Here is a 16,216-nt window from a genome sequence, read left to right on the forward strand (position 1 = left end):
GAAGATGTTTTCGTCTGCCTGCATGGCATTGCAGCCTGTGAACAATGTGTGTGCCTTTTGGGCTGCCACTCCCACGCTGTATGGGATGTGGCTGGGGAAGTGCTACCCAGCAACATCACAAAGCAACCAAAGGTACCTACAGTCCCAGATGAGGCCGGTTTGTGCTCTCTCAAGCAGCAGTTTTGTATAAAGTAGCCCTTAGGCACCAAGTCTGGCTGTGCACTACTTGCTTTTTGGGATCTGTCTCGTCTTCTATGAGGGACATGTCCTTTGATGTCTCTCATCTCTTTGGGGGCGAAGAGGCCTGGTCCTTGGGGTTTTCTTCCACCAGTACCATCCCCGGTCCACATTTCACCCCTTTCGTGGCTACAGTAGGAGCTACTGTAGTGAAGTGCCCCTTTTGGCATGGCTCCCCTGAAGGAATTGCAACACTTGGCGGTGAGCCTCAAAGGTTCCTGCCTCTTGTTACAATGCCCCAGGGCACTCCAGCTAGTGGAAGATGCCTGCCCCCTGGTCTAAGCCTCACTTTTGGTGGCAGGTCATACTTGAAAATTAGTAAACATCAGGAGGTGTGCCCACCCCATAGGGTGCCCAGAGCTGAGGGGAACCCCTCCTGGAAGAATCCTTCATCTTGCTTTGGAGGGTATTATCCAGTAGGGTTAGGAATGTGACCCCCCCCCCCCCCCCAGAGGGAGTGGACACAGGAAGGGTGTACACATCCTCAGAGACAGTAGCCATTGGCTACTGCCCCCTGATCTCTGTAATGCCCCTAAATCTAGTATTTAGGGACACCCCTGAACTTTGCTCTAGAGATTTCTGGCGACCTGACAAGGACTGAAGAGCCACGCTGGCAGACAAGACTCCAGATGACACCTGCATGACTACCGGCCTGTCTGCAACTTCAAGACTCTTGCTACAAGAAGACAACTCGTCCTGCAGGACCGACTTCTACAAACCCCCAGAGGGACTGTCTGCCTACCGAAGGACCAAGATCTCCCAAAGACAGCAGCACTGTCAACAAAGAAACCTCCAAGTAGGATCTGTGCCCTGAAGTCATGGGTACTTACCTGCAATCTGGTTACTTCTGAGCTTCCCGTCTCTATAGAATTCCATTAGGTGCCTGACACCAGCTTTGACCTCTGCGCCCGATCAGCCCCGTGTTGCTGGTGGTGCACCCTCTGTGTCTTCCTGAACTTTGCCCTCTGGACACCACAACCCCTGAAGACTGGGATCGTAAGTAGAGTACTTACCTGCAAATTGAGTTGTTAATTTTCATCTTCTAGGATTACATTGCTTTCTATGAGAAATTGCACTGTGTCCACTTTTGAAACTGAAAAGTATTACTTACCTCTAAACTGTGTTATCTGTGAATTCTAAACAAAGTGCATTTGATATGTGAAAGTAATACATTTTTGAAACTGTATTTACCTGCAACAAAGAACCTTTTGGTTCTAGAAATTATGTAACAAAGTATATTTTTCTATACGTAAACATTGGCCTGAAGTTAGTCATTGAGAGTGTGCCTCATTTCTTGACTGTCAGTGTACAACAAATGCTTAGCACTATCCTCTGATAAGCCTAACTGCTCAACCACACTACCACAAAACTTAGAGGAAGTATTATCTACTAAAGCCTCTGGGGATCCACTGGACTCAGTGCACCCTATACCTTACTATGATATAGTATATACAGAGCCAGCTTCCTACAGCTACCAACCGCACCAGTTTCCGCCCAGCCACTATGCTGCGCATGCTCCCCAGTCCAAGACCTTTCTCTTCTCTGCAAGGAAGTTGTGGCTCTCTTGGCCAAGGGAACCATAGAGTGGGTCCCAACGCCAGAAGTAGATTCTACCGGAATTCTAAGCAACCGAATCCAGTCTGACACCTGGGATAATTCGAAGCTAAGGAATCTGCTGCTAGATATAGGCGGTCATTCTGACCTTGGCGGACGGCGGAGGCCGTCCGCCAAGGTACCGCCGTCAGAACACCGCACCGCGGTCGAAAGACCGCGGCGGTGATTCTGACATTTGCCCTGGGCTGGCGGGCGGCTGCCAAAAGGCCGCCCGCCAGCCCAGGGCAAATCAACCTTCCCACTAGGATGCCGGCTCAGAATTGAGCCGGCGGAGTGGGAAGGTGCGACGGGTGCAGTTGCACCCGTCGCGTATTTCAGTGTCTGCAAAGCAGACACTGAAATACTTTGCGGGGCCCTCTTACGGGGGCCCCTGCAGTGCCCATGCCATTGGCATGGGCACTGCAGGGGCCCCCAGGGGCCCCGCAGCACCCCCTACCGCCATCCTGTTCATGGCGGGAGAGCCGCCATGAACAGGATGGCGGTAGGGGGTGTCTGAATCCCCATGGCGGCGGAGCGCGCTCCGCCGCCATGGAGGATTCAGACGGGCAGCGGAAAGTCGCCGGTACCCCGCCGGCTTTCCGCTTCTGGCCGCGGCTGTACCGCCGCGGTCAGAATGCCCGGCGGAGCACCGCCAGCCTGTTGGCGGTGCTACCGCCGACCTCCGCCCTGCCGGTAATTACCGCCAGGGCGAGAATCAGGGCCATAGTCTCTACCAGATAAGGCATTACCTAAGGTAAGTAACTTGTTCGCTATTAAATAAAGATTTATTTTGGGAGAGTTTTAGTTTTTCTTGTATAGATGTTTTGTTAGGCGTTAGCTTAATCAGCACAACATCACCTTTCCAAGTAAAAAAACCTAATTATTTCAACAAGAAAAAGGACTGTTAGTAGTGTCATCATACCAACAGAATAGTACAGTGAACGGAAGGCTGTGTGTGACAGAATTGAGGTACCTAATAAAAGGGTACTAATCAACACAGTTTTTCACAGCAGTGTGCCTTTTGTTTACTATGTTATTACTATGTTATTAAGTGTCCCACGCTTAGTCCTAAAGGAATGACTTTCTTTTTTATCAGAGGATGTGCACCTATATTTTTCTCTGCTGCAGTGTTTTTTATTTAAACAGTGTTTATGAGATCATGCACTAGATTCATATTGGTTCCTAATTTGAAGACCCATGCATTTAAGGTAAGTTTAAACTTCTTCACCTGCAGTTGAAATGAATGTGACACACATTCACTAAACCTTCCCCTCAGCATGTAGCAGTGTTCATTCAGAATGTAACTGCTTGAAATCAGAGGCGAAGTCTTGTTACTGTTGATCTTTGCCTGTAATTGTGTATTAGTTGAAAATGCATGGAAATACAGCTTATTCACAAAAACTATCATTAATGATTGCAGAGTTCATCTGGTTTTCTGCAGCACAATTTTATTACATTGTTTACTACTTCGTTGATGTGCAACATATTTAAGCACACATTGGCCCTGTCAATTAATATTTTGTTAAAGACTTCCACTATGTACAATTAGTCTGTGGTCCTACTAAAAGTAGCACAGCACCGGGTCATGGAGATAAAGTGAGAAGCCAGTCAACATGTGAAATATCCTCCAGGTCCACTGTTCATTGCAGATATTAAAAACTTGGTATTGAGCTCCTTTGTAAGCAGAGTCAACGCTATTCGTCCAGTTTCTTTAGGGCTTCCTCAGGACACAACAAGTTCAAGTGCACGTGGTTCATTAAAAACCATGTTAAAAGCAAGAAATGAGGCTAGTGTGTAATTGTATCAGCATGAAGGGCGATCCCAAAAGATCTATGCCATAGTACCAGAAACTCTGTATGCCACCACCAGAAGTGAACCTCTAATAGGAAAATAGAAGGAACCAACTTAACCAAACTGGTGGGGTGAGCAGGTGGGGGAAAATATAATCCAGATAACTAAGATGATAAAAATCTTTTCCACCCGAGCCAGGGTGCTTAAACCAGTGGTGTTACTGCCTGGAAAGATGAACCCAATGAATCCACTGCAAAACAAAAGGTTCTTTACAACAACAAAATTACCAGCACATCTTGCTGTAATGTATAGAGTCAATCAATAATGAATAAATGGAGAGGGCAATCTGTGAGGGCCCCATAGCCTTCTGTCTGATTAAAATTACAAAGGGAACACCAGCCATTGTTGGCTTACCAAGTTGTGTAGGAAGACTGACTAATCATGTCTGTCCCGGCGCTCCCTAGAGTGAGTTTGGCTGGCCCTGCAATGGTACACTAACTCAAAATAGGAGTCCCAATATAGGAATTCAATTAAGCGAAGCCGGAAGGTGGTCGTCGGCCACCAAACCAGACAGGAACCTTGAGAAATTCTGCTTGAGAAAGTGGGGTATTTATAAAATGGATACACAAGACCACTTAGACTCATGCACAGAGAATCACGTGGGTGCCATTTTAGAGTAGACTTAGGGGATTAATCCCATAGCTCAATCGGGCATAAATGCTATGGAGGCTGGACCAAGGAGAAAAAAAAAAACTTCTAACATCTAAACAACACATCCTGAGAAAGGAATAGTTAAAGAAGGATAATGGCATCCATGGAGAAATGGTAGCAATGTCAAAATTCATACCAATTAGGCAGGTTTTTAACCAGATACAAAAGATAAGTTGAACACAAATCAATTGTGGGCAAACTAAATCAAAAATTACTCCTCCTCCCCTGGAAAAAAAATGTGTATGTATGTATGTACATATATATATATATATATATATATATATATATATATATATATATATATATATATATATACGAGTGAATGAATTCTTTTCATTTGATGGACATTCATCACAGTCTGCTTACTCAGCTATGAAGTATTATTCAATTGCTGTTCGACTACAGTAACATTAAGAAATCCCTAGACTCCTGCATGGCGGTGCGGTAACAATGGATTACCACAGACACGTAAACTGATGCAATTAAACTTATCAGCAGTCTTGATTAGTCTGTCCTTCATAGAGTTGACTGTATATCTATAATAATGTGCAGGTGAAAGGTGTTCCAAGTGGTGTACACTAAACTGTAAGAGAGCTACATTATGGTCTCTATATCTGTATTAATGAGTATTGATTTTCATTTCCTTTCAGGCACGTCTTGTCAGCCTATTTCTATTCACAGTTTACTTGCTCTTGTACACATCGTGCATGATTGTTTTACATGTATCCTTTTTGTGTGTGTGTGTGTTGGTTCATTAGTTATTGGAGCTCATCAGAAATGTGTGGTTATTTTGTGAAACCATAATTAGCTGTTTAACTGACTTCTGTTTAATGCAGAATTTTGAAATACCTCACATGATTTAATGACTATTCCCCCTTCTCTTTTATGTGTTTAACCCAGGTGATCACATGAATTTCCCAGTAGCTGGTCTACCAGCATCTCCAGTGGTAAAAGCAGAGGTATCCACAAAACACAGAGCAGACAGTAAGTCCCCCAAACCAGAAGGACGGATAAGCAGGCCTTCCATGGATCAGAAGAAGCCAAGAAATAATGAAGTTTTATCTGCTAGCGAATCACTGATATTAAAATCCGACGCTGCAAAACTTAGATCAGATTCTCATAGCCGATCACTGTCTCCAAACCACAACACTTTACAGACCCTGAAATCTGAAGGGAGGACATCATCTGGTCTGAGAGCTGAATCCCCTGTCCCAGGATCACGTTCGTCATCCCCCAAATTAAAAACTCTCCCAGCAGGAAAATCAGGCTCACCTGGTGCTGGTTCACCACGCTCAACGTCTCCTCTTGACAAGAACCTACCTCAAAAATCCCCAGCCCCTTCAAAGACTAAGCTTGACCCACCACGGGAGCGGTCCAAATCAGACTCTTACACATTGGATCCTGAAACCCTTCGCAAAAAGAAAGTACCCCTTACAGAACCTTTGAGGGGGCGATCCACTTCACCCAAGCCAAAAGTTCTACCTAAAGATGCAAAGCATGCCCCTGAAAACCGTGCTCCTTCTCCACATGTTGTGCAAGAGAACCTTCATAGTGAAGTTGTTGAAGTCTGCACCTCAAGCACTTTAAGGACTGGTTCAACAGTGGAGAACATATCAGAAGAGAAAACAGAACTAAAAAATGAAGATGATGTGTCTTCCAAAGTGCACTTTAGCATAGGAAAAGCTCCCCTGAAAGAGGAACAGGATTTAAGAGCGTCTCCAAAAGTGAACCGGAAGAGTACCACAAGGCACACCAGACCTAAAAAAGAAAAATCTGCTCTCCTTTTCAAAGCAGATGGGTCAAGACCTATCGAGCCAGCTAAGCAAGCTATGTCTCCATCGGTGGCTGAGTGTGCCCGTGCTGTTTTTGCAGCGTTTCTCTGGCATGAAGGCATAGTCCACGATGCAATGGCTTGTTCCTCTTTTCTCAAATTTAATCCAGAACTTTCCAAAGAACATGCTCCAATAAGGAATAGCCTTACCATCCAACAACCACACGATGAAAAAGAAAACAAACTTAAAAATAGACATTCACTAGAAATATCATCTGCACTGAACATGTTTAATATTTCACCCCATGGTCCAGACATATCTAAAATGGGCAGCATTAACAAAAACAAAGTGCTGTCCATGCTAAAAGAACCACCTCTGCCAGAAAAATGTGAAGATGGAAAAGCTGATGGGATTGCTTTTGAATTATCTAGTCACCACACAATAAAATCTAGGTCTCCCCTTCCATTAACATTACAGCACTTAGTAGCCTTTTGGGAGGACATTTCTTTGGCTACCATAAAGGCAGCATCACAGAACATGATTTTTCCGAGCCCAGGTTCCTGCGCTGTTTTAAAAAAGAAAGAGAGTGATAAGGACAATAAGAAGTCCAAGAAGGAGAAAAAGAAAAAAGACAAGGCAGATGTCAGGCCCAGAGGAAATCTGTTTGGGGAAATGGCCCAGCTTGCAGTGGGAGGTCCTGAGAAAGATACCATCTGTGAACTATGTGGTGAATCTCATCCATACCCTGTTACATATCATATGAGACAAGCTCACCCTGGTAAGTGCCCTCTTCTGTACTTGTGAAAGTAAGCTCCAATTCATGTTCTTGTGTATTGTCATTAAGGGGTCTTACCATGGAAGATCAAATCTCTGGCTTTTGTTAAAACTGTTTTAAATTACATTGTCAGGTATTAAAACATTTACACTTCAAATGTGCAGTGTTCAATGAGTACATGCATTTTCACAAAGCAAACTAACTCCTTAGAGTTTTGCGGAGGGGGTTACTCCATCACACACGAGACTGATATTCCGTCCGCCCTACTACGATCCCATTATAGCCTATGGAGGTCGTGATACAGTGGATGGGATGTACGTCACATTTGTGACAGAGTAACCCATCCTACAAACTCTAAATCAGGCTTTAAATCCCCTCTAGAGATTGTAGAAAACCTTAAGAATTGATTTTGGTTTTACTGAAAGTCATTGGGATTGAGAACACTCTTAATGCCTTTCACAGTTGTACATGCTTCTCTGATTTGCCCATACGCTATCAGTTCCTCTCAGATAAAAAACAAGGGACTTGAGTCTACAAGATATTTTATGTCCTTTGTTGTCTGTGAAATATTTTTTCATTAAGGCAATAGTTATTGCTGCAGTTGATAGCGGTTCCCTCTAATGGTGACCTACACATTCATTGTTCAACTAACTCTCTGATGGCTATGAATTTTTTCACTAGACTATCCTGGTGAGATCCAAACTAGAAGTGAAATAGTAACTAGCTTGTGGAATCTGCTGAGCAGTTTGGTTCCCCTTTTGGTATTTTCTGGTACCAACATATTTGCTGTTGTATTCGTAACCCGACAGTTGATAAAAGTATGTGGTGTTAAGATCTATGGTGTATGTAGTATGTTTTTTTTCTATTGGATATTTCTAACCACAGATTCCTGATTTTTTTAAATAATCCCCAGTAGTCAGACTAGATCCAAAAATCTTAAGCAGTACCTCTGCACTCTGGTAGGCAGTATCATGTGGCTCCAGGCCAACGTTGTGCTGCACCGGAAATGACTGTGGCGCCATATATAAAAGCCACCCTTGCATGCTGACGTGAGTTTTTCTTTACTTGCCACCAGACACTGATTTAGAGCTACCCCTAGGCTCTTCACAAGACTGTTTTTTTCAAACGTTACAAACAAAACAGTGTTGAGGGGAAAATGTCAACTGTAAAATCACAGGGTTAGAATTTTGAAGGTACTGTCGCAATCAAATGCCTGTAACAGATTCCCACCAGATTTGTCTTTGGTGCTTTGGGTCTAAACACAACTCCAAAGCTTGTAATGACTGCGCCTTGAAGAATCCGAAGGACACGAGGGGCCATGAGACAGAGATGTACTTCACTAAGTAGTGGGAAGACTCCATGCCATGACAGGTCAACAAGAAGGTCCTGTTCCTACACCCGAAGTTATTCACGCAGCAGATCTTAATCACTGTCTGAGTCCTCGGGAAAGTCTGAAAGAAGCACCAAGTGTGATGCAGTCACTTCCTGCCACTCTCAAACTCCTAAGGAGGCATGATGGTGTAAAAGTGCCTCTTGGTGTCTCCCCCAAAACTCAATATTCTTTATAGCCAATTACAACTCTCAGCTTAGGGAAACCCGAATTTCCAGGTCCTTCACACCACAGGAAATCCACAGGTTCCTTCAAGTTGTGCTTCACATCTTTGGCACGCTGCTGACTCCCACTGGTAGTGCCTCCGGGCTCCAAAGAACCAGGAGGACTTTCAGGTGGAACTCAACCTGTGGATCCACACTCTGCACCAGCTGGAGCCTTTCGACTCATTACGGTCCTCACACTTCTTTCAGTGCTGGTTTCGGTTTTGGCACAACAACCTGCGGCAGACCTTGGAGCACCTATGCCAACACCAGACAACAGTATATGCCTGCCACTGGGGCAGATTTGTGGCTTGGTGTCATACTCGGCAGGTAGACCCACTTCAGGCAAACCTCCTGAAGTGTTGCATTTTGTGTTGTCCCTATACCATCAAGGACTTACTATGGACAGATGTAAGGACTACTTTGTTTGCTCTTTCAGCCTTTTGTAGCAGTTGCCAGATCAGCCCGCTTTATTTAAATCATCTGTTGTGATACATTTGTTTGAAACTGTTACAACATGCGTTTCTACCTACTCCTCCCATTATGCCTCGGTGAGACCTGAAATTGTGGCTTACATTCCTCATCTGTACGCCCTTTGAACCTCTACCTAACTGTCTATTATGATTTCTCACTCTTAAGACAGTTTCTCATCTCCATAACAACGACGCGACAAGTGATTTGCAAGTCTGTCAACCCGCCATACATGAAATTCTTTCCCGACAAGATGATCAGGAGAACTCTTGCCTCCATTCTCCCAAAAGTGGTGGCTCCCTTTCATGTCCAACAAACTTTGAGAGTTGTTCTCTCCACCTCATTGCTTTAGGATTGAGGAAAGACCCCCTTGGTTCCATCACAAAAGAGCTCTCAGCTTTTAATTTGATCGTACCAAATCTCATCACGTGTACAATAGGCTCTTCATTTGATTCATAGGGATGAAGAAGGGCAACGCAGTGCAGAAGAGAGCCATCTTGTTGGATTGTGCTCTGTATTAATATCTGCTAAGCACTGGCCTAGAAGCAGCCCCCAGAGGCTTACAGGCTCATTTCACCAGAGTCAAGGCTGCTACTACTACGTTGGAGTGCCTGTTCTGGATATTTGACAGGCTGCTACATTGGTGTCAGTTCATACAGTCACAAATATCAGCTTAGACAGCTAGGTCCACTGAAGGTGGCATTGTTTGGCTCCGCGTGGCATCGACTGCGCCGGAAGTGACATGCACCGTGCTAATTATAAGCACCACCACAGCAAGCTGATGTCATTTCTTGCCTTTCTGCGCGAGACAGCGCAGATCAGGAGTTACCCCTTCAGTCACTCTTGGAATGAGCTTTTTATGACCTTTTTTCCCTTTGTTTTTTTTAAAGACATTCATGTCTCCTGTATGACATGAATGTCATCACCAAAGGCCGGCTTCAAGCCCTACTGCACCTGTCACTGATCGTTGACGGTGACAGATCGCCCCTTGTTTGCCTCTTGTGGCTCAAGAACAACCACCACGTGAAGACCTGCATTGACTGCTGCACTGTAAATCCAAAGGCCTTGAGGGGGTGGTTACTCAAGCTCCTAGTGGATTGGTATGTGGCACTCTTGATCCTGGTGGAGCGTAAGTTCCCTGGATCTGTCGCAAAGCCCAAGATCTTCGTCACACTCGAGGTCATTGAGCCACTCGTGTAAGAGATATTTAACTTAATCCCTTTCATTTAATTCATTTGACGAGATGAGGGAGTGTCCGCATCCAAGGCCTGTCTCTACTTGTTCCACGCCAGAGGCTCCGCCACCAGTCGGCCTCTTGGATCAAATGATCTGCTGGTGGTGCCTCCGTGACCTTCCCCAATGCTGGACCTGATGCTCCCATTGCCCCCTAACCCCCCTCCCCCCCATCCACCTGACGGCGCCATCCCCATTCTCATCCCCAACTCTGTCACAGAGCCTGCTCTGGTGCTGATGGGAGCCATGCCTACCATGTCGGATCCCTAGCCCTATTCCTCTGGGTTGGAACTCAGGTAAGAGTTGGAGGATGGCATCTAGACTCCAACATGGACTGGTGTGAGGAGTTGGTGGAAGTCTGCGGACTGGATACTGCTTCGGATACTGGCTTGGGGTCTCCTACTACCGTGGCTATGGAACAGAGAGACTAATTTGCGATGGTGGTAAGAAGAGCCTCTGAGGTCTTTGACTTCAGTGGTAGTAAAGACTAGTGTCTTGATGGATGTGCTTGAGCCAAGAGTGCTACCCCTCAGAATCGCTTCTACCTTTCGAAGAAGCCCTCATGGGTGTCCTGGTAGAGTCTTGGTCCAAATCCTGCACTGTGGCTCCTGAGAAAAGAAAAATTGCCAGCCTCCACCGTTCCGCCCCAAGGGACCCTAGTTTCCTCACCCAGCACCCTACCCCAGAGAGCTTTGTGGTCTAAGCCTCAACCTCCCCTGTAAATCCTGGCACATTGCCTACCACTTCACCGGACAAGGAATCCAAGAGGCTTGAATGTTTTCTTCCATCAGGCGGCACTGCTTTCTGTGAACACTGCATGTCTTTTGGTCTGTTATTCCCATGCACTGTGAGATATGGGTGTGCAAGTGCTGCCAACGTTCCAAGAAGAGCCAGAGACCGTACTCTCCCAAGCTGTTGCTGACGGGAGAGATGCAGCCAAGTTCATGATCCGATGTGGACTTGGACACCACCGACTCATTGGGCAGGGTGATTTCATCATTAGTGGCCTTACGGCACCATGCCTGGCAGGGTACGACTGGTCTTTCAGGGGATGTCCATGCATTGCTTGTGGGCGCACCCTTTGATGGCACCTGTCTCTTCGGAAACAAGGAGGACTCATTGCTGGAACGCTTCATGGATAGTAAGGCTAAAGCCACATTCTTGGGCCTATTCATGGCCCATCACCAACCTCAGTTCTCCTTTTGCTCCTTTTGTAGCCACAGAAGTGGATTACAGCTACATCTTTACACACCTGGCCACCATGATGTGCAAGCTTCCCAGCCGTACCCACAGACCGTTCCATACCCCCTCGCCCCACACCTCCCAACAGCCACAGCATCCAAGCCCCTTTAGTTTGCCCTTATTTGATCATGGACACATGTTGGGAGCCAGGATATGCCATCACCTGCCCCACTGGGGGTCTATAACATCAGACCAGTGTGTTCTTCAAATTGTCTGAAGGAACTACTTCCTCCCCTTCATGACCTCCCCTCCACCCATGCTACCCAGTTGCAACAGACTAATGGAGGACCACCTCTCCTTTGCCCACCAGGAAGTGACGGCTCTCTTGACAAAAGAAGCCATACAGAGGGTGTCGACACCAGAAGTAGGTAGTGGTTGTTATTCCTGTTACTCTCTGGTGCCCAAAAACAGTGAAGGCCTTCATCCTACCCTAGGCCTGCGCCCTCTCAACTTCTTGCTAAAGGAGAAATGCAAAATGCTTGCCCTCATGTCCTGCCTGCTCTGGACCCGGGAGACTGGATGGTAGCGTTGGACTTGCAGAATGCTTACTTTCACATTCCCATCCTGCCTGCTCACAGGCATTACCTGTGGTTCACAATAGGTTACAAGCACTTTCAGTTCACTATGCTTCCCTCGGTGTCTGCAATGGCAGTTGTTGCTGCTCATCTGACCCCTGCCAAACTTAAGGAGTCTACAATGGCATGCATTCCTTGTTTGGGCCTATGGCCTCTCTGGTGCTCTTTGGGTCCAACAGGGCCGAGAGACACCATTGCTGGATTACTGTCTGTGAGTTCATCCACGTCACCAGCCAGTCCCTCTGGATCTACCCTGGAACGGGTACCACCACCATTCCAGGCTCATGTCTCCACAATGCTGATATTGGTGCAGATCGGAGAGGCAATCTCCATCTCAGATTCCACTCCTATGACTGCCCTTTTTAACTGGAGGTGGGGACGAGGAAGGTGGGTATGGCCCTTTTTAAGCTGACCCCTAATAGGATGAAAACTGTTAAGGTGAGCTGGGTAGCGCATGTGGCCTGGACACCTCCCCAGGCTCTGGCCTGAATACTCTGTCACGGAGGGGTGTGCATATTTTGCTACAGTTTTGCGCGGGGTGACAGAGGTCCTGGACCTGCCTTCCTTCAAAGTAAAGACCTATGTCTTGATGGGGGTGCTTCACCTTGGGGCAAGCTCTGCACAGCCCTGGCTCCCCTCTAATGAAGCCCTTACCACTGTTCTCCCGTGGGGCTGGGCCAAACCCTGCACAGCAACTCCTGTGTACAAAATGATTGCCTCATCGTCCTGCCCCAGGGGAGCCAAAGTTTCTGTCCCAGCAATCCTCAACAAGCCAAGGTAAAACCAAGCATGTTTCCTACCATCCCACTAGATATGGAATCCAAGAGGCTGACTCCTCTGGGAAGCTTATCTTCTCTTCCACTAGCTTGGCTCTGCGTCTGGTGAACACTATTTCTTGGATCAGTATTCCCATATCTTAAAGGGATTGAGTTGTGCAGCTGCTGCCCTGTATAAGGTCGAGCCATCCTGGACCAGATGTTGAGTGATGGCCGGGACGCAGACAAGTTCACCATTCAGTGTGGGCTGTTCAACACAGACTCAGGGCCATTTCCTCTATGGTGGCACTCTACCTACTCTGTGCCATGCCTGGTTGATGTTCACTGGGTTTTCAGATAAAGTCCAACCATCTGTGATTGACCTGCCCTTTGATAGATCCCATAAAGGACACAGGACCCCCTCCCAGCATACTGTCCACTTCCCCACCCATCTGGCTGCTGCAACCTCCAAATCTCGTTAATGGGCCTTTAATATAGCATAACTAACCCGTTGGTGGGAAGATCAAGCACCACCTGCTCCAGTGGCAATCAATAATTTCCAACAAGTGGGTGGTACAAATCGTGAAGTGGGGTTTCCCCTTCCATTTCTGGAAACCCTGCCTGCCTTGCCCCTTCCACACAGTGGTTGTTGGAGGACTATCTCTTTTTGATATGTCAGGAAGTGCAGGTTCTGCTGTCCAAAGGAGCCATTGAGAGGCTGTCATCTTCATGGTTAGTTATTCCCATAACTTTCTGGTGCCGAAAAAGGCAGTAGGCCTCACCCTAAAATAGATCTTCTCCATCTCAACATCTTAATACAGAAAGAGTTCAAGATGCTCACCTTGACGCAGGCTCTACTGCCCTAGATCCCGGAGACTGGATGGTAACGTTGGGCCTTCAGGATGCATATTTCTGCATTCCCATCCTGCAGGCCTAGATACATTACATACCTGATAATGGTAGACCACCAGCATTTCCAGTTCACTGTGCTCTCCTTTGGGCTCAGCAGGGCCCCTCTGGTGTTCTCTATAGTGGTGGAGGTGGTTGCAGCGCCTCTGCGGATGTCTGGAGTCCCAGTCTTCCCCTACTTTGATAAGTGGCTGTTAACGGCAGGCTCGCCCCAGTCATCACCTGTAGGAAAGTACTCATTTTTTTGGCATGGTTTCCCCAACTTGTTGCCTGCTGTCAGTGTGTTTTGACTGTTTTCACTCGATCCTGCTAACCAAGACCCCAGTGATTGTGCTCAGTCCCTCTAAATTTGGTTGCGTAGGACTTAGCACACCCCAAAATTGGCATAATGGTGCCCCCATATAAGTCCCTAGTATATGGTACTTAGGTACCCAGGGCATTGGGGCACAAGGGGTTCCCCATGGTCTGTAGCATGTATTGTGCCACCCGTGGGAGCCCATGCAAAATGTGACACACTGACTCCCCGTGTCCACTTACATAATGTCAACTCCAAAACTGGGTATGTTTGGTATCAAACATGTCAGAATACTGTTGCCAGTATTGGTTGTATGATTCCGTGCACTCTGGGGGCCCCTTAGAGGACATCAGCATTGCACCTACCCATCTTCTCGGGTTTTCTGGGCAGACTGCACTGCTGCCACCCCTCAGGCAGGTTTCTGGTCTTCAGCTGCTTGACCAGTTCAGGCAAAGGAAGGCAGATCAAATGATTACCTGTAGGAAAGGGAGGTAGCTCTCTCCCTTGCAAATAGGTGTTACATGGCTTGGTTGGGGTAGCCTCCCCAAGCCACCGGTATGCTTTGAAGGGCACATTTGGTGTCCTCATTGCATAAACCGGTTTGCACCAGTCCAGGGACCCATGGTCCCTGCTCTGGCATGAAATTGGACCTCGGAAAGGGGAGTGTCCACTACCCTGTCCATCACCACCCCAGGGGTGGTGCCCAGAACTCCTCCGGATGACCACTTGAGTCTACCATCTTAAATCCAAGGTGGGCAGAGGCCCCCGGGTGCATCTACATGTGCCAGGTCAGGTTGCTCACGGTACAGCCCCCTCCTGATAGGTGGGCACCCTGCTAGGTGACCAATCCCCCCTTTCCAGGATGTTTAGGATCTCCCACTGGGGTGGGTCCTCAGATTCGACGTGCAAGATTCCAGCAGGACACCTCTGCATTATTTACTTCATCTTCTGGCCTCTGGGGCTGCAACTGGACCCTCCAGTAGCAGACAGTCTGCAAATACAGCAACGACTACACTCTGCAACATTGTTTCTCTGGCTCTTTACAGCAACTGCAACATTTCCCCTGCTCTGCTTCCTCTGAAGGCTGTGAGTTTTCAGCCTGCACAAGAAATAAGAAGGAATCTCCCTTGGAGTGAAGGAGTCTTTGCAGGCACCAACTGCAACGACAACCAGCTGCGTGAATCTGCATCACAGGTGGTGGTCTTGAGTGGTACCCTTGCTCCTCTGTACCAGCTGTCCAACTTGGGAAATGGTAAGCCCTTGCTTCTGCTTACAGAACAGTACCCCTGTGCATCGCAACTCTTGCAGCTACCAAGGCCTGTTTTCTCCTCCTCCAAGGGATCTTCTGACCCCATGTAGCCCTGGTCTCCAGTAGTCCTTACTGAAACGCACAATCTCCTCCCTACTGCTTCAGCGATGTGGGACTCCTCTACAGGTGTGCTGAGTGTGCCTCACTGCGACTTCTGTGCCTGCTGTCAGTCCGTTGCCTGTGGGGGCTACCTCCTCTTCTTGTGACTCTTGCAGCTGTTGAGGCTCACCGTGGACTTCCCTCCTTGGGTCGAGTCCCCTGGACCTTGCTGGTCCTCTTCAGCCTTGCAGACCTTCTTCTCCTTCTCTTGCATTTGCCAAGGCCTGTTGGTGGTTTTCAAACAGCACCAACCAACTGACTGCATCTCGACCGCCGACATCACTTGCATCCCTTCATAGACTTCTCTTTATCTTCTGTGCTGCACTGCTGATCTTCATCCACCGTTGACCTGGTCCTGCATCCATTGAAGCGTGGGTGGTGGCTCCAGCCACAACCGGCTGCTCCGTTACGACCTGGACCTGGTCCACTTCCTTTGCAGGTCCTCTTCTGTGAGGATCCACCTTTGGGTTCTTCCAGTCTTGGTTGGGTCTTGCATAATCCTTCTCCAAAGTCCTCCTCTTGGCTTTGGGCAAAACCAGGTACTTACCTATGCTCTCCTGGTCGCTGGGGGTCACTCTGGTGCTCACCTCTTGGGGTTCCTAGTTCCTCCAGCTCCTTTCTACTGATACCACTTCCTTGGGTGGGGGGACGGCCTTTCACATTCCACTTCTATAGTATATGGTTTGTCCCTCCCCTAGGGACCTCACTATTTGCTATTACTTTTACTAATGTTTTTATGCTATTTGCTGATTGCTGATGCCTATATAATAGTGTGCTTTCTTACCTTCAGTTGGGGGACTGCCTAGTCAGTATTCTAGTATTTGTGTTACCCTAATAAAGTAGCTTTATTTTTGTA

At 47.3% G+C, this 16,216-nt stretch overlaps 1 protein-coding gene across 17 annotated transcripts in view; it reads left to right on the forward strand.

Annotated features, from left to right (window-relative positions):
- The window catches only part of MYCBP2 (MYC binding protein 2), a 1,769,078-nt gene that overhangs the window by 1,251,549 nt on the left and 501,313 nt on the right, over positions 1-16,216 (forward strand). For all 17 annotated transcript variants that reach the window (XM_069205243.1, XM_069205245.1, XM_069205247.1 and 14 more), the window contains one exon: positions 5,233-6,882. In XM_069205243.1, coding sequence (XP_069061344.1) covers positions 5,233-6,882 — 1,650 coding nt within the window. The remainder of the gene's footprint in view (positions 1-5,232; positions 6,883-16,216) is intronic.

The sequence above is a fragment of the Pleurodeles waltl genome, chromosome 8, assembly GCF_031143425.1.
Source record: "Pleurodeles waltl isolate 20211129_DDA chromosome 8, aPleWal1.hap1.20221129, whole genome shotgun sequence".
Classification (NCBI taxonomy): Eukaryota; Metazoa; Chordata; class Amphibia; order Caudata; family Salamandridae; genus Pleurodeles; species Pleurodeles waltl.